Source organism: Marmota marmota, unplaced genomic scaffold, assembly GCF_001458135.2.
Source record: "Marmota marmota marmota unplaced genomic scaffold, marMar, whole genome shotgun sequence".
Lineage (NCBI taxonomy): Eukaryota > Metazoa > Chordata > Mammalia > Rodentia > Sciuridae > Marmota > Marmota marmota.
In genome coordinates, this window is record NW_026000229.1 from 23314571 (window position 1) to 23339901 (window position 25331).

Genomic DNA, 25331 nt, shown 5'->3' on the forward strand with positions numbered 1-25331 from the left:
TCTATAAAGAATCCCTCCCAAATCACAGGATCATTTCAGGAAAAATGGAGCTGTATCCTTGATCATTGACCCCTTCTAAAAATAGAACACCTGTTCAAATAATTCTAGTAAGGACATGAAATTGCTCTAATTTCATATTCTGATGTTCAGGAAAAGTACTTAATTTTAAGTCTCCACCAAAGCAAAAACACTTTGTATCCTATCAGATGGCTCTCCTAGGATTTGGTAACACTGATCAAAACAAAATCTTTTATGCCAATTATCACCCCCGGTACAGTGAATAACAAGACTGCCTTTTTCCATGGGGGCACTATTGTCTCTAGAAATAGTTTCCTAAATCAATTCTTACACTTCCACTGAAATGACCACTGAATAATTTGGTAAATAATTTTACTACTGATTTACAACATTCTCATGTTTGTGCATTTAATCATATCACAAATAACTTCTCAAACTCAATGGGAAAGCTCACTTTGCTTGAGTCAGTGTGGGAGGCACTGGGAAGATATTCTAAAAGACGATGAAATCTAGGGGGATAAAATAATTATATATAAATTGTATGGTATTTAAATGAGATATTCCCCCTACTGAAGAAAGCTTATATCTGTGTCAACTGTGGATTATGAAAAACTATTAGCATTGAAAATGTTCACTGGTCATCTTTGACTCCTTGAAGTTTCAGAGAACTTATTGTACTCTACAGATGTTTTACAAACATTTACTAAATGCATGGATAGAAATGAGATGAAAGAAGAGTAGAGATAATAGGAAAGACTGAACTCATATTCATGAGGAAAGAACCTTATCCATCCCCTCAACACAGACAACAGACTGCCACACTGGACCAATATAATTAAAGCCAATTACAAAGAATCTTGATAATCCATGGTTATCCTGTGCTGCTTATCACAGGAAATTTCCATTAATCATTGACAAACATGTAGCATAGAGATCCCCACTGTGACCTTCTTGGACTCACTGAGGGAACAAGATGATCAGATAATAAAGCAAGATTGGTAGATATGATCTGGTTTAATGCACATTAATGATGAAAAAAGATGAAATCTGACCAGGGAGTAAAAGATTGACACTATCAGAGAAATAAAAATTTAACTCCCAGCAACTCAAGTTTTTCCAATATACAGATTAAGGGGAGGAAATAATTTTTGTTCTGTTTCTTAAAGCAATATACATGAGCAATTCTTCAATAAGATTGAGACAGAGCATACTATATTTGAGCAGAGCGGGGAGGAGAGATTACTATGAAAGCAAAACAACTCTTTCAGAATTTCTTTTTGGTTTTATAATACAAAGAGAATGTAGAGTTCAATCAAGTTTTGCTAATCAGATTATAAGGATGATATAACAAGAAGGCATTTTTGAAAAAAAAAAACAACAAAGCACTAGAGATCATCAAGGTCTCAATTTGAAAAACCAGATTCTTTAAACATAAGTATGACAAATCTAAACATTATAAAACATCATATTCACTGGAACTACTTGATTAATCTTTTCTCCAATTCTATATTTACACAAAGAAAACAAGCTGAGAATAGTTCTATTTACAACATGTTATGAAGATGTATACATTTTACTTAAAGGGTTATAAAATAATTCTAAAACTACATAATTAAGCAGGAAAGAATTTTAAAGTATAGCACATTCTACGCTTGTCAAAAACACAGTATTAAATTCCCACTGCAAAGGGCAAACACCTTGCTTTCTAGAAATTATCTATTAGTTAAAAAGTAATAAAGCAAAACTTAACTAGCTCAACAACAGGGTTGCTCAGAAATTTACTGTTAGCTAGTCTTGAAGTTTAAAGTCTAATGCATAACTAAAGCATTGCATGAGTCTCACACTCATTATACCCACAGATTTGCCAGAGTCAACAGTAAAATATTAATTACTTCACATGCTGCTTGCCTTAAGTTAACGAGATGCATCATATCACCAACTATATACCAGAAGTCCTATAATTTTATTCGGGCTTATCAGCTGGATCCAATACAACAAACATTAAAGAATATCATAAAGTTTTAACCTCTGTTTTATTTTTAGACTTTTCCAATACAGAAAGGAAAACTAACCGCTGGTTACACTGCAGACCTCAAATCACATTTGGTTTTCTCAGGTGTCCCTGGCACATAAAGGCCCCAAATAGTTTTTTATTGTAATCTGGACAGCCCACTATACCTGGGCAAGGTTGATTATCTGTCCCTGGTGGGATCTGTATCACCACACCATTTGATTCTCCCATCCACTTGGTAGTTTTTTCCTGCTAAGTCAATCATGATAATGGTAGAATCACTCTAAGAAAAAACAAATAGTTCTGAGAGCCAAGATATTGTTCTGGTGAAAATGTCAGCATACTGTCAGGATATTAGTGGTGGAAGGTCTGCACAATGAACTTCCTGGGACTCTGTTTTCTTCATTACTGTAGAGGAAATGCACTGTCACCTGCAATACCTGGGAAGTCTAGGAACACCAAGGCTCTCTGTCTGATCTGCCACATGAAGAAGGCTTCAATCATCTGACCAAGAAAATGTCCATCAAACAGTTCAGAATTGTAGGAAAGAACACCAACACCACTAATACCCAAGTATACTCGTTCCCAAACTCCCTAGCCAACCCCAGACTACTTTCAGCACTGTTTGCCATGGCTGCACATTTATGTTTTCTTCACATCAATTTTTTGCTTCAGTCAAGTCACTGAAAGAAAAAATGTTAAGTTCTTGTGGAACAAAGTAGAAGCAGATACATGGAAACTGAAGTATGTGAGAAACTACAAGACAGCATAATGGAAAACCAGCTGCAACTGTCATATACAGAAACTCTTCCTACTTGAGACATGGAACCTGAGGCCTGTGTCTCTTCCTTTAAATGAGAGGATCAAAAGCTAAGAGAGGCAGTGGAGTTGCATTAACAGAGAGACTGTCTACTTAATCGAAAGAAATGAGAGATTAAAAGAGACTAAAAAGGAATTTTACCATGAGATGCAATTACTTACCTTTGTGTCATTATTCCAAATAAACTGCCTCAAGAAATCTTAAATAATAATTAAAAAAAATCTTTAGCAGTGGCTTTATCTTCAAAACAAAGAAACACTAATCCAAGTTGGGAATTTGGGCAAGCCTTCTTAGGAAAGGTAAAGTATGAACTGAAAATTCCAGGACACAAAGTCATTATGGCTTTCATTACCAACATAAGATCAAGTAAGTGGCTAAAACAGCGCCTTGAAAATGGCAGAATGCAGTTAAGTATTGACAAATGAACTGGTGGAATTAATCAGGCAAGGAAATGTCACAAGGGCACTGGAGTTAGAGGAAACAACGTGAGAAAAAGTGTACATATATGAAACAGTTCAAACTAAGCAGGTAAATAATGTTAGAAATAAAGATTTATGGCAAGAAGTAGAAAGAAATGTTGATGGGATATATGAATGCTTGTTTTTGTTTGAGGTTCTGAAACAGAAACAAAGCTGAGTCAAAAAAAAAAAAAGTTTAATGTAGTAATGTAAATATCTGACTTATTTTCCAAGAGATATAAACAAAGTACTATGACAAAGCAGAAGAAAGTAGTTCCTATTTAGGATTACCAGGGGAGCATCATGATGAATATATACTATGTAAATGATAGATCAATGATGCTTGTTTGGCTGAAGTGGAAGGAAGAAAAGAAAATATGTTTTTCATTTGTGCACAAAAAATACAAGTATAAAACAAGGAACTTAAAATTTTACTAGTTTACACTTATGCTTGACTACAAAGACTAATAGTATATGGTGTCTAGTATGTAGAAGATATTTTTAAAACCTATGAAAGTATACATTAAATAAAAAGCTCCTCATTAACAGCAAATTCATGATGAATCCATTATAGTACATAATAAAACACATAAATGAGTTCTGATAAAGCAGTCAATAGATATACAACATGTTTCCCAAGAAGAGAAAATATGCTAGCTTTGAAAATCTGAAGAATTTCTTTTTAAGTGTACCTTAGAGAAAGAATAAAATATTTTCAGATAAAAATCATGTGCATACAAAAATATGCAAATTCAAGTTTTGGCTAGTGAAAGAAGTATTAAAAAATGTTTCTAGAAAGCCAACAACTCTGAGGTCATACAGGATGCTTTTGCAATGATTAGGCAAGAGAAGACAAATTGGAAATGAAATGCAAAATACAACAGATACAAAAATCTGAGAATACACTGGTACCTTGGCTGTCTGCCTGGTAAGGCTGTTGAGGTGGAATGATTAGTGACTTGATCCACATAGGTTGGTTTCAAGAATTAACACACATATGTACAATACAACAACAGAACTTAAAATCTATAATAAAAATCTTCACAGACAAGAAATTTAGAGGGTTTTGGTAGCTGCACTACAAATTAAGGTAAACATCTGAAGCTTGATCAAATTGGCCAGATTATCAGAATATAATTTTAAAAGAATAGTAAAGAAACAAAGAAAGATGTTTTGAATAAAAAGCACACACCACAGATCCCAAGTACCCATTAAAGAGAAGAGAGGCCCTTCATCTGTACAGTTTCTAGTTCAATCACATCCAAAGACTCAAGAGACAGTCAGTGATTCTTTAACACGGGTTAACAGGAATAGGAGTTAATTTGCTCAGACAAAATTCTTTCCTAATGAATCACTGCCCTTCAATTTGCTCTTTTATTTAACATTTACAAAGGTTGTTATTGACGTTTGCTGTATGTCACTGCCAGGGGACCAAGCTGTGTCTGTGCTTAGAAAGAACACAATGGAGACAAGGCGGAGTTATAATCAACATTGAAGCTTGCCTTCCTCATATGCCAAATATATCCTGGCCAAGCAACCTCATCCTAAACACTGCAGAGCCAATTAAATTGATCATTGTACTGAATACAAGATAAGCCTTCTGCACTGCAAGAATTGATAGCACAAAGATAACAGACAAGAATGAGTCAATAAAATTAACAATAAAATTTTATTTAATATCCCATTTGTCTGTGAACAGATGACTTAAATATAATCTCTTCACAAAATAAAAATCATTTAAAAATCTGCAAGCTTTCCTATGTCTGTTATTCATAAAACCATTTTATGAATTATACAATTGTTTAAATAACAGTTTTCATAAGAAGAATGATAAGATTCTAACTAAAACAAAATGACCTTCACCCAAAGTTAAGGAAAATGTCAGTACAAATTTTAATTTATTAGTAACAGAACATGTTTGAGTACTAACAATGTGCTAGGTATTATGTTAAATTTGATGCATAGTTTGTGCCCTTTAATTCTCAAACCAATCCTGTAACATACATATAATTATCATGAAAACATTACAGTACACTTAATCACTGCCTATATTTTTTCACTGGCTAAAAGTACCTTGGGATAGTTGCCAACTGCAACCACTTCCCTTACTAATAAGCTCCTGATGGAGCAGTAAGTGAAAAAATCATGTATGGTCATGTGCTCATATGTCACAGAGCAATAAATAATCAATTATTACTGAAATAAACATGCTTTCAAAAACATATCACAAAAATAAAATTAGTTACTAGGCAAAAAAAAATGTCCTCAAAATTTAATCTGCCAACAAAAGTCATTACCACAGAGCCAAAGACTCTGGGACCACAGCCAAATTTCACCTCTAAATTTACTTTCAGAGGTAGTTCTGTATCTTCTGATTGACATGATGCTAAACTATAGTACTCCTTTTTTGAAAAGTTAAGGGACAGCCACTCAAGAAATGCCATTTTATTTACTAAGTGTCACTACATTTCAGGCATACACTAAAAGATATAGACACAAAATGAAATAACAAAGAGACCTACCCTCAAGTAATTTATACTTCAACAGAAAAAGAATGTACACAACTCTCTAATAAGAGTTGATAATAAGATATGCTACTCAGCAGGTTGTACAGTGTTAAAATACAAAAGCAGCAGTGTTTTTGTCCTCTATAATAAGTCACGGATGTCAAATGTGAGCTGATGTATGATGGATAAATAAAAGGCCAATGTCATCAGGCAAAGGCAAAAACCTGGAAGTACACAATAGTTTTGAAAACAGGGGAGGGGGTCACTAGGATTCAGCTGGGGTGTAAAGTACTTCATAGAGGTAAGGGGAAAAAAAGGAGGAAGAGTTTAAAGGAGGAGGAGGAGCTTGAGGATATAGTCGCAGCAACAGTGGCTTCAGGCAGAAAATGAAGATCTTTAAGTTCCAGGCTGAGCATCATAGACTTTATTCTCTGGACAATTACACGCGGAGATCTGATAGCTTTATGCCATGAAAAAGTGAAATTCATAATTGAAAATGGATTCAATATGAATACTGTGCTTTACATTAAATGAGTTTACATATATTTTTTCCCCATTCAAATCAAAAGCACTGTATTCCTACAGCTAAGCCTGGAACATACATTCCAGATGTTATATTTTTATACACATTATAAGCCTACTAAGTACAAGGTTTGAATCCTTACTAATTGTTTTGAAGACAACATTTTTATCATCGTATTTCGCACACTCTTAAACACAGTGTTTAGCATATAGAAAGCTTTCAATAAAACATGGAGAGATGGTATATTTAAACTCTCACAGGAAACAATTATTAGATTTTGTGTGTGATAGGAAATCAACCTCACAAATGAATTGCCTGCCCACTGGTTTGCCACAGAAAATCAAGGCCACCTAGACCTGACTGAAAGGACGGAACCTTAACTGCTAACACTCAGAATGCAGTAATCTAAGCTGCCCAGTAGCAGCTTCTTCATCTGAACAGCTGTGGAGATCAAGTTGCAGCTTGGCCAAGTACAATGATTCATGGTTAGCAAGACAGCTGAGGGCATTCCAAGTGGTAGTGTTCACTTCTCCAAGCTATCTGCCAAAGGAGCCTCCAAATTTTACCGCAGAACTAACCCAGGGCCTGTCACTGAAAAAGCTACCTGAGGTATGGGTACCTTTACACTACAGTGTCAGATCACTGCAAAGTCAGATCACCTGAAAATTCAACCGAGGTCAGGTCAGAGGACTATGGTGACACCAAGAACATTCCCAGACCTAGAGCTTCCTACTCATATCTGGAGTCTAGAGCCAGCTGTTAGAAGGCTTTTTTTTTTTTTTAAGCTAAACTAAAAAAAAAAAAGAAAAAGAAATCCAGAATATTTCTCATTCCCACTTTCCTAAGATTTGAGGAAGGGTAGTGGATTTCCTTTCCTTCTAAATCACATTATGGATAATAAAAAACTATTACTCTAAAAATATTCCTGTGTCCGGAGTTTTTTGTTTTCTCTGGTATCTAAAGGGAAGTGGGGGGAACTGGCCACTTGTTCATAGGACACTTTGAGGTAATGCTTTTCTCTTGGCCCTCTCTTACTTAGAAGTGTTATTCTTTCCAAGATAAACAAACCAAACCTATTTATTCCTCTACTCCACAAAAGCAAACTATGAACTTATCAAGATATGCTGAAACAGATCTCTCTATTCCTCATCGTGTCCTCTTCCTTCAACATGAATACACCAAATACTAGAGTCTATATTACCTCTCTCTTAGGTCCTAGGGAGGAAACCAACTGCCATTACCTTCAGTGAATCTTAAAATTTCTTTTTTATGCCTGCAATAAATCCCTAGGAAAAGCTGTATGCAGTGCTATGTTTTCATAAAGTTTGGCCTGAAACTCAATAAGATTTGGCTACTCCATGCCTCTGTCACCATGAAATAAAATATTCAACCAAAAATCAATTCAACCCTAGCCATTTCTTCTGCAGGTAAACTCTGTCTTAAAAATAAACAAACAAATAAAGCTAGAGTGGATCAGAGTCAGCCAGAAATGGGAGATCATTTTTTAAAAAATCACTCTATTACAAGAATCCGTAAATGGGACTAACACCAGACAATGCATCTGGGACAGGATCTAAATAAATATCCTGTTCTTTACTCAGTAAAATCCTTCATTTCTGTTCACTGACCCATTTTAGCTTAGTAAACTATACAACTGCTGTTTGATGTTAGTAGATGTGCTGCCAAAGCAAGTACAACAAAGATAATTGGTGTAATTCTCACTTCTTTGGGAGTAAAGAACTCTCTCCTTTTATTTTTGTGGTGCTAGCGAGATGAGCCTGGGATCATCTACCACTGATCTATACCCCCATCTCTCCACTCACTTTTTAATGATAGGGTCTTGCTAAGTTACTGAGGCTGGCCTCAGATTTGAGATCCCCTGCCTCAGACTCTCCAGTTGCTGAATTACAGGCATGCACCACCACACTGGACTTGACTCTCCTATTAACACAACATGCTTTTTTCCACCTTGGTACATTAATATTAATGGGAATACTCTGAACTTGAAACCTTTTTTTTTTTCATTTCTTACATACATGACAATAGTGGAATGCATTACAATCATAATTATCCATTCACAACACCATTTTTCATAACTCTGTATATAAAATATGTTTACTCCAAATCATGCCATTATACATGAGCTCTCTTATTATTATTATTATTTTTTTTTTGCATTATGAACTTGAATCTTCTAAGGGATTCAAATCTTCTTAACATCAATTGTTTTTCTCATTTGTACAATGAAGTAAACCAAGCTCCTTTTTAGCTCTCAACATTGAATGCAGCCATCTAGGCCCAGCCCCCAAATTTATAAAGACCAACTAAGTCTCTTAAGGGGTTCTGTGGAATGGGACAAGAAGCAGCAGCCTACATTCTACGCTTGGCTTTTTTTTTTGGGGGGGGGGGGTGGACACAAAAGACTTAGTTTCCCCAATTAAAAACAAACTTTCAACCAAATTCAAATGTTGTAGTCACTGAGGAAATAAGTAACAGGCACTATGAAAAGATGACTTAAACTTCTCATATAGGGCTGAATCTGTTTAGATTTTGTATTAAAAATGAAAATGTAATACATGAGTTCAAACCCATGAACACAATACATACATACGCTTGCAACAAATTCTTAGGAAGAGCTATATCCACTAGTGTGCTTTCATCAATTTTTGTCCTGAAACTCACTAGGACTTGGCTACTCTATGCCTCTGTTCATGGTGAGATAACACAATCCACTAAGAAGGCAACCAGGAGTCAACTCACTCCTCACCAGTTCTGCAACAGGCAAACTCCATCTTAAAAACACACATACTACTCTAATTTATTCTGCTAGTGTTTTCAAAGCAAAAGTGTGGTCCTTTTCCCTAACTATGGTACAGTTAAAATGCTTTAAAACATGATTCTTTAAAGTAAGAAAATTTTAATAATGTGCTAAAGAAAAATATTCACTTCTTTTTAAACTTAGACTGATCATGTTAATTAAATCCTTCCTACTGTGTGCTTTATTAATCCTTAAAACTGTTCTTTTTCAAGGCAATCTATTATAACACTAATCAGATATATTATATGTTGTTATGCTATCATGAGAACCCATGCTGAGAAAGCTGTATTTGTACAATTTACTGGTAATTTAAGATTAATTTTCACTTTTTCCAAATATCATAACTTGTTATCCTAAGACCAGTGATCTACACACATTCTGCTTAGAAATATTAATTCTATTTGTATCTTAAATTTAAAAATATTTTCTCCAGCATGTGCTACTTGGTAGCCATTCTGTATTCTTTAAAATTAACTTTCTATATACCACCACTTTACATGTTCATTTTCAATGAATAGGAAATCTTAATGGCTGACTTAAGTACAATTGTGATTTATGGTAACATACAAATGATTTAAGTAAGAACAACTAATAACATTACATCAACCCACAAACATTCCTAGGCTTTGGGTTTAAATTAACTAGTTACAATAACAAATTAAAAACATCTAATGTCAGGACAAAAGAAATAGAAACTAATACTCTAACAGAAAAGCACAAAAAAACTACAGAGAATTATATAATCAGTCTTTAAATACCACAGACATTAATAAGTTACTCTGTTTACAATATTAGTAAACATTACTGTGCACACTTACAACTAACTGTCCTACTGGAAATTATATATTTATACATATAAAGCACGCACGCACACACACACACACACACACACACACACACACACATTTTAAAGCCAGATGTCCCATTCCTTTCCTAAAATAGTGTGTTAGTAGCTTTACAAAAGCTGACATCTTAGCCCCTCCAGCTTTTCCCTGCTGACCCCACACACAGCAGCACAGCTACAAATGCCCTGAGAAAGAGGACCCACTGGGGAAAATTGTATTCTGCTCAGCTCTGCATGCATCAGTGGACTTTGCAGCAGATAAATATACCCCACAGCCAGATTCACTGACACAATGAAGCAAAATGGGAAATTTGAGATGTAGGTTCTCGATCTTAAACCTCTTTTTAAGCAAGGGGTGATTTGCTTTTATTACAGATTTCACATACAAAAAATTCTCCCCAAAGGACTCATCTGTATTAATCACTTGAAAAATATTTCTGAAAATCTTAAATTTGTAATGCACCAGAGTTTGTTATAATTTAACTTTTTAGAGATGTTTTAGCAAAAACATTTTGAGTAGGAAGTAGGAGAGTTCCCATATACTCTCCACCTATCTACCTACCTACTTAGTACCTACACGCAGACATAGCCTCCTATCAACTTCCCATACAAAAGTGATACATATTTTACAACTAATGAACCTATACTGACACAATGTTAATATCTGAAGTTCATAGTTTACATTAGGGTCCACTTAAGTATTGGTTTAGACAGATATGTAAGACAGGTCTCCATCATTAAAATGTACAGAATAGTTTCAGTGTACTAAAAATCCAGTGCTATACTTATTCAACCTCCTTTTCCCTCCAGCACTGGCTACCACTGATTTTTTCACTGATAGTTTTCCCTTTTCCAGAATGCCATATAGTTGGAATTATATACTATATAGCCTTTTCAGATTGGCTTTTTTCACACAATAATCCACAAGATTCATCCATGTCTTTTTATGGTTTGATAGCTCATTTCTTTTTAGCACTGAATGATATTTCATTGCCTAAATGTTCCCATGGTTTGTTATTTATCCATTCACCTACTGAAGGACATCTTGGTTGCTTCCATATTTGGTAATTATAAACAAAGTTGCTAGGGCTGGGTAAAGCACTTGCCTCACATGTGCACTGGGTTCAATCCTCAGCACCACATTAAAAAAATAAAATAAAATAAAATAAAGATACTGTGTGTTCACCTACAGCTAAAAAAATATATATAAAAAATAAATAAAGCTGATTTAAACACCTGTTTGCAGATTACCATGTGGATATAAATTTTCAACTTCTTTGAAAAAAATACCATGGAACAAAAGTGCTGAGTTGTACGGTAAGAGTGTATTTAGTTTTATAGGGATTTGTCAAACTGTCTTAAAAAGTGGTTCTATTATTATGCAGTAAAATGAACAAATAAGAGATCCTATTGTTTCACATTCTTGTCAGAATTAGGTGTTGTCAGTATTCTGGATTTGGCCTTTCTAACTGGTGTTTAGAGATAGTTCACTGTCTTTATTTTGCAATTCTCTAATGGTGAAGGGGCAGCTGGTTTGTTTATAAGTCAAATATCTGTAAGTAGAGATTTACTGATTAGAAACCTATTAAATTAACTAAAATACCTATCTAAAGTGAGTTATAAAAACATACATAGCAAACACATACACAGCAATTCCAAAGTACTGTTATTTTATCATTTATTTATTTATTTGTTTTGTCCTTCATACGACCAAGAATATTTTTCAGTAGTTTGTGCCATGGAAAACCAGTTTCCTAGAAGCTAATGATCCTTTTTACAAAAGAATTTTATGTAGCACATGAAATTGGAATGCAGCGGACTACTAAAAGCAAAGTTAAATAGCTTTTTCTTTTTTCAGTCTTTAAGATACAATTTGTACTTCTAAGGGGGGACAACTGACATAAAATATATAATAATGTCAAAAGTTATTTCATTATGTGAACTTTTTTGATGGTCATCTTTCAAAACCATTGTCTTCATAATTATGATTAAGGAAAATGCTGAGCTAGTAAAAAACTTAGAAATGAATTATATAACAGAATTTGCTCCTATGTTCAATTAATGAGTTGGTCCTATCATCACCACAAACATAATTGATTACCAACACGTAAAGCAAAACAAGTTTTAAATAAATTAATAAGGGGATCAAAAGTGTAGCAATGGGCAAAAGCTAGAAGAGGGTAGAAAAAGACCAGGCTATTTGGTGATAATTCTGTAATTCACTTTTATGGTCAAGGTTTTTGCACAAAGTTTTAATATAACACAGAGCTGTTTGATGCTAAGAACAGACTTATTTCACTAAAAAGACAAGCCATACCATATTGACAAATCAATAGGATAATTCTGGAATTCATAAAAAGAAACACTAATCCAGCATAGTAATTTTTAACTTTCAATAAAACACTTCAAATATCTAAATGAATATAGAAATGTACTTTCTGTGGCAAACTGTTCATTACTGAATCATTATCAACCCCTGTTAGACAAAATTTCTCATTTTTGTAATGCATAAAATCATTAAAGTGTTTGAAAGCTCCATCATGAAAGACAATGGCACTTTATAATCCACTATTTCTTCAGGCAAATGTGCTTATGGCTGAACTTAATACTCAAAAAATAACAACATTTGCTAGATGTATGACCCTACACATACACTTAATAGTTTTTTTACATGATGACAGCAGTGATAAAATGTGTTACTGCTTTACTGTTAGCTTTAAGTGTTTCTGAGCATTCATCATTCACCACACCACCCCCAAGTGTTACCTGTTGTGACAATTAGGAATCAGCAGTTCAAACGCTTCTAATACTGCCAGACACATATCATCGAAGCTTTAATAATCCAGGTTTTCGGTCTGAAACTCCCTTGAACTATCAAACAGCTAGAAAAGTGAATCTATTTATTTAAACCCTGTCTAGTACTGTAAGCACATATGTTTGGGAATCCAACAGTTCAATTACTTTGGTTCACATCAAGTTAGATTGCCTGTTGCTGTACAGAGCTGCACTTGCCATTTAAGAGGCATTCATTTCCAAAAGCAAGCTACTACCATGCAGAATGCTTACTTACAGTAAGTCATTCTACTCAAGTACTCATTTAATCATTTTTCTTGAAAATAAAGGAAATGAGCATGGTAAACCAAGACCTTTCCAAGTACCAGACAAACCCTTTTGAATATATCTGCTTAATCATTTCAGGGTTACTTCTCCCTTTTTAATATGTAAATAAATCCTTTCAAAGTAGGTAGTTAAAACTTGCAACCAAAATCTATGGTCTGATTTTGATAGTTAAATCTATTTGATCAACTAAACAAGGTAATTCCAATAATTATTTGAAAACTGAAGAAAGAAACAGGCACATGTTCATAATTGTTCCAAATGAGAAAATGTTACCTCAAACTGAATTACAGATACACTTTTTACAGAATTACAGTCAAGAGCTGCTTATAACAAAAGACTGGCATGCATAATACCTCCCGAACTATATTTAATTCCTACATTTGTCCCCCACAATTTTAATAGTCACCTTAGCTCTCAGTTTTCTGGTGATGCAATTCTACTGGGTCTAAGAGTCATCTCTGTGAGCAACAAATAAAGGTAAGAACATAAATAGAAAAGGGGCAATTTCTTATTTTTCACAATGCAGAGTGATAGCCTCAATAAGGAAGCTTAGTTCAATGCTAATTTACAAAAACATTGATTTTAACTTGCCCTACTATACTTAATATAAATTAAATACTACTTAGGGTCAAGTTAAAATGCAAAAGGAATTTATTTGGAGGGTCTAGTCTATTTTACTTTGATGGCAAACTCAGTAAGTTTTTTTAAAAAACTGTTTTCCATGACCAAATAATTATTTTGTTTTAAATTCAACTTTGATTTTTACCTGGAATAATATATTTAATGCCATGATTTTCATTTGTGCTTATGTTGAAACAAACTGTGATTTTAAAACCAAGTTTTATTGCTGATTAGTTTTTTTTTACTCTTGTGTCACACTCAATGATTCTGGTTTTAAACTGTCAACTGCCTTAGGCAAAATACACACTAGAACATCAGACTTTGTCTTCTAAACACTACAGAGGACAGAAGAAAGAAACAAAGACTGTTCAGAGCAAAACCATTTAGAAAGAATCTGCAGACCACCAGGATTTTGGATTTGGGTAATCCACTTAGATTAGCAAGACTGTGTCTCAAAAGGACAATTCTAAGATCACAATATAGGTCATGTCCTTAAGAAACAGAATAAGTAATGAAATCAATGTCAATTACACAATCCTTCCATATTTACATGACACCAATGACAATCAGTAAAACAGATTAAATAAAGCCTTTGTAATGTGCTCAGCCACAGCAATAGCAAAAAGAAAAATAACATCATGAAACACACAGACTCTTTTGAATCAAGTTTTGAAAAAAGGTCAAATTACTGCTTATTTAAAAAGGAGGAGGAGCTGGGGTTGTGGCTCAGTGTGAGGTAGCACCACATTAAAAAAATGAATGAGTGAATGAAATAATAAAATAAAGGTATTATGTCCATGTACAAATAATATTATATATATAAATAAATTTATTAATTTATATATAATATATATTTATTATATATATATATAAATACTATCCAAATTGGGAAAAAAACCAAAACTTGGGCTTATTTCAGAACAAACAACAATAAACTTTCATTTGAGAAAGGCGGGGTGGGGGGGTGGGGGTGGGATGTTCTGCAAGCAGCAGGGAGAGAGGAAGAATGAAAACCATAAAGGTTTTGCCAAAACATAAATATCAGGTTTAAGTGATAGGTCTTACTCTGCAAAGTACATTTCACTTTTGCAGACCAAACCTTTAAGCATCCTCAACATGAATTAAAGTGCTTAACACAATCTCTACAATAACTAAACATACCATTAGCTTTTAATCAAACAGTGCCAAAAGAAATACTGTCAAATATGAGTAAAATCTGCCTAAAATCACTGTCCTGTCATATTTTTAATTACCACATACATACAACTATTAAGACAAACAGTAAATTACAAGCACCCCTGAAATAATGCTAACCACCTGTCCCAGAAAACAGAAAATATGCAATGCTTTGAGGTAACACAGACACTGTCAAAAGTGAGTTAAAATACTGTTATTTTCTTTTTGATACCAATAACAACAGTGCATTATCTATAAGAAGATTCCAAATTTCTGGATGCTGTTCTTCAAGCTGAACCCAGGAAAGCCCTAGAAGCCTCTAGAAACTCAGAAAATTTGTTCGGGATACTTACGTGTCCTTCTTGAACAAGGGAATTAAAAATTTCTCTGACCACAGGGACTTTGAGAATACTTGCAGAGAATCACCAACTTACCCATCAGATTTGAGTTCATGAAAGGTGTTGGGGACAAGCCTTCATGGGCCCCTAATCGACTGTCATTCAAGTGATCACTGTAATGAGGGCTGTCTGTAAAACCCTAGGGGGGAAAAAGACCAGAGTATTAAAGAGATTATTTGGTAGTACTAACTGAGCATAAAGACACTCACCTAATTAATACATAGACTTACAAATAGTTATTCCTAACCAAGATCCTCATTTATCATTTAAAAGCAGAATAGCATAGTATTCCTTTTACTCCTCCTCTTAAGGTTTTAAAGTAAAAAAAAAAAAAAATTATTGATTGATCTTAAAGAAAAGTTAAGTTTCTGAAAACAAAACACCATAAACCCAATGTTTTTAGTCAGTGCTTCTGACAAGAGAGAGGAGCTATCAAAATTCTATAAACTATTACTAAAATTATCTTTATGATCTCATTACATTCAAAAGGAGAGTTCTATGGATCATTCAATTCTTATAAATTAAAAAAAAAATGATTATCACTATTCTTTCTCTGCTCTTGCACCTTATGAACAAAGGATTGGGCAATTAGTGTTATTTAAAATACTAAAAATAACCACAATCAGTATATTGGGAATAAATTCTTTCCTAAATGGCAAACAATTATTTAACAAGAAAGGTCTGTTTATATTTCTTTTACTATTTGCATAACAAGTAGAAACTTAACCAAGTAAAAAAGAACAATTGATAAATATAACCGACTTGACTTAAATGCTTAAGTTTGAAAAAAGAAATTGCAAACACCATGAAGACATTAAAGCTAATGCTATCATTTCACACAGCTATTACTAAATTTCTCTTTATAGCTTACCAGATTTTCTAAAAGCAAAACACGGGCAAGATAAAGTTTACAAAATCCCTATTAATGAAAAACTCCTGCTTCTCAGACTCTTACACAAAGTATAGTATCACCTCCAAAATCATATTGATTCTAAACAAGTATCTGAATAACAGTTAATTGAAAATGCATATGATACCTATCCCTTTGCCAATTTAAAACCACATAGTAAAGATAAAAAAAAAAAAAAAAAAAAAAACACTTAGAAGAGGTCCAAGTAAGAGAGAAAATTGCTCTGCCTCACAGAAACCAGAAACCACCCAGAATCCCCTGGGACTATAAAATCAGTCACTGAACATTTATCATTATCCAAACTGCAGGCTAACATTCAAGAAGACATTAATGGGGTTGAAATAGGCCTCACTATCTTTGTAAGCATGTTCACAGTTCAACCAAAGGGCTAGGAACCCAGAGCTAAGTAACTATCAAATCATTACAACTGCTTATAGATGCATGTCACAACTCCTTCTGCCATGCAGTTTTAAAACTATTCTTCTGAGGGTGCTAACTCCCAAATGAATCTGTTTCATTTCTATCTTCTTTAGAATCACTGATAACACATGTGACAAACATAAGAAGTATGTGGGTAAGATTTACAACTTGGTAATGACCACAAGGGTGCCCTCAAAAACCACAACCCTAGTCCCAAATGGGACAGCCAAAAGCAGCAGAAGCTGTATACAAAATAGGATGGTTTCCAGAAAGACCACTTCATGAAGTTTACTTTTATTCTTAAAATGAACTTGCAAATATCTGGATATTCTCTCTGATACCCATTCCTACTGCCATATTTAGCCACAAGGTCAAAATAATGCATCAAAATCTATAAAACACTTACTGAAATAATGCTTATTATCATAAACAATATTACCCTGGAAAAATGCTAACTGCAATGTGTTTGTACATCAACTAATTGTTCACAGTACATTTGAAAGCCAAAGGTTAATTAAATGATTATGTTCTCAGCATTCCTCAATTTTACTTCTCTTCATTCTAGTACTAGTAAAAGAGCTTTCTTTTCCTTTCACAACTATAAAAACACTGAAGTTGACTTACAATTATTTCCTAAAGCACCTGCAAACAAATAATCTATTTTAGATACATATTTATGATCTGTCAAATTATTGTACATAGTTTATTAACTTTATAGAGTATCATTTAACATGGCTGACTTTCTGTCCCCAGACCAAAGAACATTTAACTTTCAACCATACAATATATAGTAAATACTGTCCTTTATTCACACACAACCACATAATCCAGGAAATAGAACAGAATTTATTACAATATTATTTCCCAGCATTCAACTGGTTGACAATTCCACATATAAAATCTTGGACTGGCATGGTACATCACAGAGTAGCAGTCTAAAGTATGAGCTTTTTTTTCCTTTACATATAAGATTTGAATATGAGCCCTCAATAACTGTCATTTCATTTATTATATGCAAATACTATTTTTTAAAAAAAAATTTTAATTGTAGCTGGACAAAATACATTTATTTATTTATTTGTTCATTTGTTTATTTATTTATTTTTATGTGGTACTGAGGATCGAACCCATCACCTCACATGTGCTAGGCGAGCACTATATCGCTGAGTCACAACCCCAGACCATATATGCATATACTATTAATCCATATATTAAAAAATAAGGCATAATTGCCAGATTTAAAATAAATATTAATAGAAATTTAAACAGTACCCCCTCACATATTTAGAGGCTCATCTTAATGAATACATTTTCCTTTAAAATCTATTGCCTAAGAAGCAAGAAAGAAATAGTTCTTCGTCTACAAATGCAAGCTGCTACTGGAGAAGGGAACAGAGACAGGACTCAGAAATGCCTGTCATAGTGTTAGAACAAAACCTCACTTCAAAGTCTATTTGAGATTACTCACTATCCATATTCTACAAAGTTGTTGTGATCCTACCTTGAATATAACTTTTAGTGAGCCAAGATGAATACTTAGAAATAATTTACAAAGATTACCATAGGCCACATTTTTACTGTCAGTTCTAGAAAGATCCATAAATATCTATTAGCTTGTTAATGAATCATCCAGCTGGATGATACCTAGAGTAGTGCTTTGCAAACTTGAAGAATCCTACCCCACAACACAGACTTTGTTAAAATACATGTTAAGATGCATAAGGTTGGAGATGGGGCCTGAGATGCATTTCTAAAGGGTAAGTTGATACTGCTAGTTCATGGATAACATTTCTAATAGCAAGAACTTAAGACAGTATGGAAATAAAGATCTCTTTCAAATATGGAAAAGAAATGCTATGGTTTGGATATGAAGTATCCTCCAAAATCTCCTCTGTTAATGCAGGAATGTTCAGAGGTGAAATGATTGGACTGTGAGAGCTGTAACCTAGTCAGTTCATTCTACTTTGAATGAACTAAATGGTAATTGTAGACAGATGGAGCGAGGCTAGTCTATCTGCTTTCTGGCACCATGAGCTGAACAGTTTTCTGCCATGATATTCTGCCTCACCTCAGGAACAGAGGAATGCTGTCAGCCTACACTTCCCCATTGAAACCGTGAGCCCAAATAACACTTCTGTCTTCTAAGTTGTTCTCCTTGGGTATTTTGGTCACAGCCATGGAAGCCTGACCATGTGATTCAGAAGCCTTTGGAGCTGGTTTGTGAGAGAAGTTTGCAAAAGTATGAAGATGCAGGCTGGAGAAGCCTTAGAATTTTTTTAAGTAGACCTTATAAAACATCAAAATGCAGACAGTAGAACCGGGGTTGTAGCTCAATGGTAGAGCACTTGCCTCGCAAGCATGAGGACAATCCTCAGCACCACATAAAAATAAATAAATAAAAATATTGTGTCCATTTACAAGTTAAAAAAAAAATTTTAAATGAAGATGGTAAAGACTGTGCTCATGAGATTTCAGAGAAAATATGATTTTACTGTGAATTGGACTAGAGGCCATTCATGTTAGATTCTAGCAAAAAACTTGTCTATGTTTTGTATACGTTCTTAGACTGTGTGATGCTGAATTTTAAAATGATACACTCATTATTCTGGTAGAGAAAAATTAAAGGCTGCACAGCATTCAGTCAGTGGCATGGATTTTGCTGGTAGTTTTTAGCCAGGTTTATTGTGAGAAAAAGGAGCAGAAAACAGAGCTGAAGGATTTTTTTAAATAATGTTATTGTATTATTTATTTATTTAATATGGCGCTGAGGCTCAAATCCAGTGCTCACACATGCTAGGCAAGCACTCTACCACTGAGCTACAGCACCAGCCCTGAACTGAAGAATTTTTAATTTTTTTATTTGTCCTAATTAATTATTCCAGACAGTAGAGTACATTTTGACACATCATATATAAATGAAGTATAACTTCTCATTCTGCTGTTTGTACATAAAGTAGAGTCATATAATCCTACACGCACATAGGATAATAATGTCCTATTTAATCTATTAACATTCCTACCCCCATACCCTCTCCCCTTCCTTCACTCTTCTCTGTCTAATCCAAAGTATATCAGAGAAAACATTTGTCCTTAAAGGATTACTTCATTTAGCATGATATTCTCCATTCCCCAGTTCCATCCATTTACCAGCAAATGCCATAATTGCATTCTTCTTTAAGCCTGAGAAATATTCCATTGGGCATATATGCCACAATTTCTTTACCTACTCAGCTGTGGAAGGGGACCTAGTTTGGTCCCATAGTTTAGATTTTGTGAATTAAGCTACCATAAACATTGATGTGGCTCTATTGCCACAGTACGCTGATTTTAAATCCTTTGGGATTATGCTGAAAAGTGGGATAACAGGGTCAAATGGTGGTTCCATTTCAAGTTTTTCTGAGGAATCTCCATACTGCTTTCCATAGAATTTGCACCAATTTGCAGTCCCACCAACAATGTGTCAGTGTACCTTTTCCCCCACATCCTCCATAACATTTATTGTTGCTTGTATTCATGATAATTGCCATTCTGACTGGAGTGAAATGAAATTTCAGTGTAGTTTTGATTTGCATTTCTCTAATTGCTAGAAATGTTGAATATTTTTTCAAATATTTGTTGACTGATTGTATTTCTTCTTCTGTGAAGTGTCTGTTCAGTTCCTTTGCCCATTTATTGATTGGGTTATTTGTTTTTTTGGTATTAAGTTTTTTGAGTTCTTTATATATCCTGGATATTAATGCTCTGGGATGCATGTGGTAATTATTTTCTCCCATTCTGTAGGCTGAGCTGAAAGATTTTTAAAACTTGCAGATTTGGCCAGAAAAGTGTTTGTAAGACTGGGGTCAAGAAAGGTCTGCTTGTTGTAGAGATTACAGTCATGACAGAGATGCTAAGTAGTTTACACGGAGAAAAAGGTAAGGATGGCTTGAGGACCTTTCAGGAATTTCTAAGACCACATCCACCGCAGACTCAAGGGTCTGAAAGAAAAATTCCTTTGAGAACCCAGTGCACCTCCCTTGAACAGGTGGGGCCTAGGCAGTTGTTTTAAGCTTCTCAGAGGCCACTGCAGATGTGATACCCGGGGACCCAGCTACCATGTGAGCTAGCAGCAGACCTTGGTGTCACTGCTTGGTGCTGGTTCTTCAGGAATGCAGAATGCTGTACTTACGAGGTCAAAGAGGCACCCACTGAGATTTTAAGAAAGGTCTTTGATAAAGGAGGCCAGGCAATAAGTAAGAGGGTCAGAATCTCCAGAGACAACCCATACAGGGTGAGGTATGAAACTATGTAGGTAAAACCAAAGCTGAAACAGAGACTCCAGGAGTTAAGAGATGCCAGTAACATATACTGTCTGACAAAGATAGCTGTATGCAGCAGAGATAGCCAGACTGAAAAAGAGAGGTCATGTGGGCTGTAACCAGCATGGTCAAAGGGATAGGGCTGTCCAAGCCCTTTAGAGAGCATCTCAACACCATGTTTCCTAGATTATGCATGTGACATTACAAGACCTGTTTGTCTAGCTGGGTTTTGGTTTTGTTTTGGTCACATCCTGTCTTCCTATGCCTATATTCTCCCTTTGAAAAAGAAATGTTGTATATGTCACATGTTTTTGATCTTTAAAGGGCTCAAAGTCAAGAGTTTGCCTCGAGTCTCAAGTAAAACTGAATGTGAACTTTTGGGTAGTGTTAGAATTGTTAAGACTATCCAGACTCTTGGATATGAACTAAATGTATTTTACATTATGAGATAGACATAAACTTTTGGGGGCCAGGGGGAGAATACCGCAGTGTGGATATGAGGTTTCCCACACAAGTTCCTATGCAAATGCAGAAATGTTCAGAGGTGAAATGATTGAACTGTGAGAGCTGAAACCTAATCAATTCATCCTTCTTTGAAAGGACTAACTGGGTGGTAACTGAAAACAGGTGGGATGTGGCTCCAGGAGATGGGTCAAAAGGGGTGTGCCCTGGAAAGGTTCATCTTCCCTGTGGCTTCTCAGCTTCCTGGCCACTATTAACAATGGAAAGTGCTCTACCACCATTTCCTTCCCCCATGATACTCTGCCTCACCTCAGCCCCAAAGTGAGCTGTCCATGAACTGAACCTCTGAAATTGTGAGCCAAAATAAACTTTTCCTCCTCTAATTTGCTGTTTTCAGGTATTTTGGTACCCCACCCCCCCCAAAAAAAAACCTGACTAACTCAAGAGAAATTCAAGCATAGACAGAGATCCCTTCCAAGCTCCACCCCAGAACCACATTAAAACAACACAAATTTCCAGATAAGCAAAAAGTAGAAAGAAATCCCACAGTTAAGAGAAAATCCAAAGTGATTAGAATAGCAAAATAATATTATGTATGCATGTTTTTTTTAATGGAAGATAACTTCTCATAGAGCCTCAATAAAAGATATAGGTTAGATAACCAGGAATTTAAAACAGCAGACTGTTAATAAGTATGAGATTTTTCATATATGAGATGATACCCATAATAAAGGCAAAGCAAGGGCTGGGGTCACTCAGTGGTAGAGTGCTTGCCTAGCATGTGTGAGACACTGGGTTCAATCCTAAGCACCACATAAATAAATAAAGTTATTTAAAAGAAAGAATAATTCCTAATTGAAAAATAAAATAAAGGCAAAGCAATACTATCGGAATCATTTATTAGACTAGCTTCTCAGTATACTACTGACCACAAAAAAATATATCCTGTTCTGATCTCATGATAAAAATTAAAAGCACTTTGCAGGCACTGTGCTGCACTCCTGTAATCCCAGCTACTCAGGAGGCTGAGGTAGAAGAATCTCAAGTTTGAGGCCAACCTCCACAACTTAGCAAGACCCTATCTCAAAAATAAAAATATTTGTAGAACTGGGATATAGTTCAGTGGTAGAGTTCTTGCCTAGCAACAGTGAGCCCCAGTGTTCAATCTCTAGTATGAAGGAAGAAAGAAGGGAAGGAATGGAAAAGGGAAAAACACTAAAGAGATTAATAATCAATGAAATCATTATAATAAAATTGATACATAGAGAAATTTAATTTATAACTCAGGTTCATTTGTGAGTATGTAACACTTCATAAATGCTTTGATATTATGAAATGTGTTCTATAAAAAGCATCTCACACTTCTGTGTAGGCTCATTTTATGGTGCAAGAAATTTAGAAACATTAATCTCTGCTATACTATGACAGTAGACCCCAAGTGATCAATCAAAGCTGCTTCCATATTTAAACTAGCACATAATCAAGTATTTTGTTCCATCACAAAATTAAAAAAAAAAAAACCTATACCAATAATCTAGCTCTATTTATTTTATTTGGTATTTTGTAGAAGTAAAACATATGATCTTTTCCCTTCTGTCTGAGATGAGGTCTCACTAAATTGCCCAGGATGGCCTTGAATTTCTGGGTTCAAGTATTCTCCCACCTCAGGATTTCCTGGGCTGCGATTACAGGCATATGGCCATTATTCCTGGGTTAATTTGGAAGAGGTGAGTTTACTGAATAATGAGCTTATGAAGGGCTTAACCACTGACCCACATCCCCAACACTTTTCATTTTTTATTTTGAAACAGGGTCTTGCTAAGTTGCACAGGCCCTCACTAAACTGCTAAGGCTGGTCTTGAATTTGTGACTCAGGTTCCTGAGTCACTGGGATTACAGGCATTTTACACTGTCTACCTGGGGTTATGTTTTTAAATAGCTCATTTTAAAAAATTACTTCACCCAGCCCATAAGAAAAATGTAACCAACATTTTTTAAAAAAATTTTGTATGAAAACAATTGTCTAAATTCTATTTTAGAATATTCTAATACTTTTCAATATTGGGAAGGGATGGGAAAAAAGACTTTTTCAATAAAGATATACTTTACCAGAAAAGCTTTCCCTGATCCTAACCTGACCAAATCAGGTGAGCTCATTCTCTGCTCCCTAGGCAGTAAGCATTTTCATCACACTCCTGTTCACACTTCTTAAAATTGCATATTTAATTATCTGCTTAAATTATGCCACAATTATCTGTTATAATTGCATAGTACAGCGTAGTAGAAATGTGGAATTTTTTGGAGCCAGACTGGCAGATCTGAACTCCACCTTTGCTACATACTAGCTGTTTGACTTGGAGCAAATTAATCTTTCTTGCCTATGTTTCCTTGTTTGTATAATAGGGATAATAATAATACTACCCTAGCCTTACAGGAGGTTGCAAAAGGATTAAATGAGTTAATATATGTTGCACTTAAGTTCCCAGAACACAGAAAACACATAATAAATGCTAGCCATTATCATTCCAGCTACAGATTATTATATCTTACAATTCTAAGTGGGCAGGGACCATGTCTGGTTTTTCTTTTTTCACAACTGAATTATCAGAACAATGTCTGGCACATACATGGCAAATGCTCAATAAATGACAGAGGGAGGGAGTTTTCAACTGTTAAATCTTTAAAGTGCTGCAGAGCTTAAGACTCTATAAATGTTCAATCTGTTTCCTAATAGAACAGTAGTAACTATCAGAAAGAAGGCTTATCAGGTACTAACATACCTAACTGGTTTGAACAAGTAAACAGGGACTTTTGGTTATTCCAAGAGCCAAAAGATTTCACATTAAGTTATGAAACTGAATCACCTTTAAGGGCAAAAACCAATAAAATTTGCCAAAAGCCACAGCAAGCTCCAGAGGATGCCTGAATCTCAAAGTGAGAAAAAAATGGAAATAAAACAAATAAGAATAAATGAAGTTTAAAAGAAAAGTATCCTTATTATAGTTATGTACTTATCACTAAGATAAATCACCAAAATAAACATCTAAATATATAAGGCTATGCTTTTTTTTTTAAACAAAAGCTTTAAGGTTGTATGGTTTAGATAAATTTCCCTCAAAGGTCCTGTATTAAAGGGTTGGTCCCAGCTTGTGACACTATTAGGAGTTGGTGGAATCTTTAGGAGGTGGGGCCTATTAGGAGGAAATGAGATCACTGGGGTGTGCCCTTGAAAGGGACACTGGGACCATATGCTCCTTTTCCTCTCTCTCTGCTTCCTGGCTGCTATGAAGTAAGCAGCTTCCTCCCGACACCCGTACTGCCTTTACACAGGCCCAAAAGTAACAGGGCTGGCAGACCACAGACTGAAACCTCCAAAACTGGGAGCCCAAATAAACCTTACAGTTGATCAGATATTTTGTTACAGACAGACAGACTTGTCTTACTCAGTTAACATTCCTCTGGAAAAGAGAAGTGCACTGACTGGATAACACTTATCTGAGATCTATGTCAAATCACTCTCAGCTCTACCACAAGTAACAAGCACGCTAATGGGTACCTAGTAGGTGATTAAGAAAAAGTATTAAACTAAGGAAGATTAAAAATGAACAATGCTACAGTTAATGAGTCAGTTCTACATCTGAAAAAGCCACTTAGTAATCATTATTTTAAATTTCTATTATCCTTTAACTGATCCAGTGCTAATATGTAATGAACCACCTTAACAGGGAGACTGACATTTTTTTTATTGTATGTGTTTTTATTACAGCTGAACACTTCACAGTTTCAGTTTTGATATAAATTAATTTTAGTATGATTAAATAGGAAAATCTATTCAGAAAATACAATATACATGAATTTATGGTACTTGTCCAAATATTGCCAGTATACAAATTATTTTGTTGTTTGGAAGGCTATTTTTGTGATCCA

At 34.7% G+C, this 25331-nt stretch overlaps 1 protein-coding gene and 1 long non-coding RNA gene across 12 annotated transcripts in view; one reads left to right on the top strand and one right to left on the bottom strand.

Annotated features, from left to right (window-relative positions):
* Positions 1-25331, bottom strand: part of Tcf12 (transcription factor 12) — a 339696-nt gene that overhangs the window by 153185 nt on the left and 161180 nt on the right. For all 11 annotated transcript variants that reach the window (XM_048793154.1, XM_048793153.1, XM_048793152.1 and 8 more), the window contains one exon: positions 15351-15453. In XM_048793154.1, the coding sequence (XP_048649111.1) occupies positions 15351-15453 (103 nt within the window). The remainder of the gene's footprint in view (positions 1-15350; positions 15454-25331) is intronic.
* On the top strand, positions 298-23732 carry LOC125613318. The gene is made up of 3 exons (XR_007343846.1): positions 298-755; positions 13355-13360; positions 23721-23732. It is a non-coding gene; the product is annotated as an uncharacterized LOC125613318 (long non-coding RNA).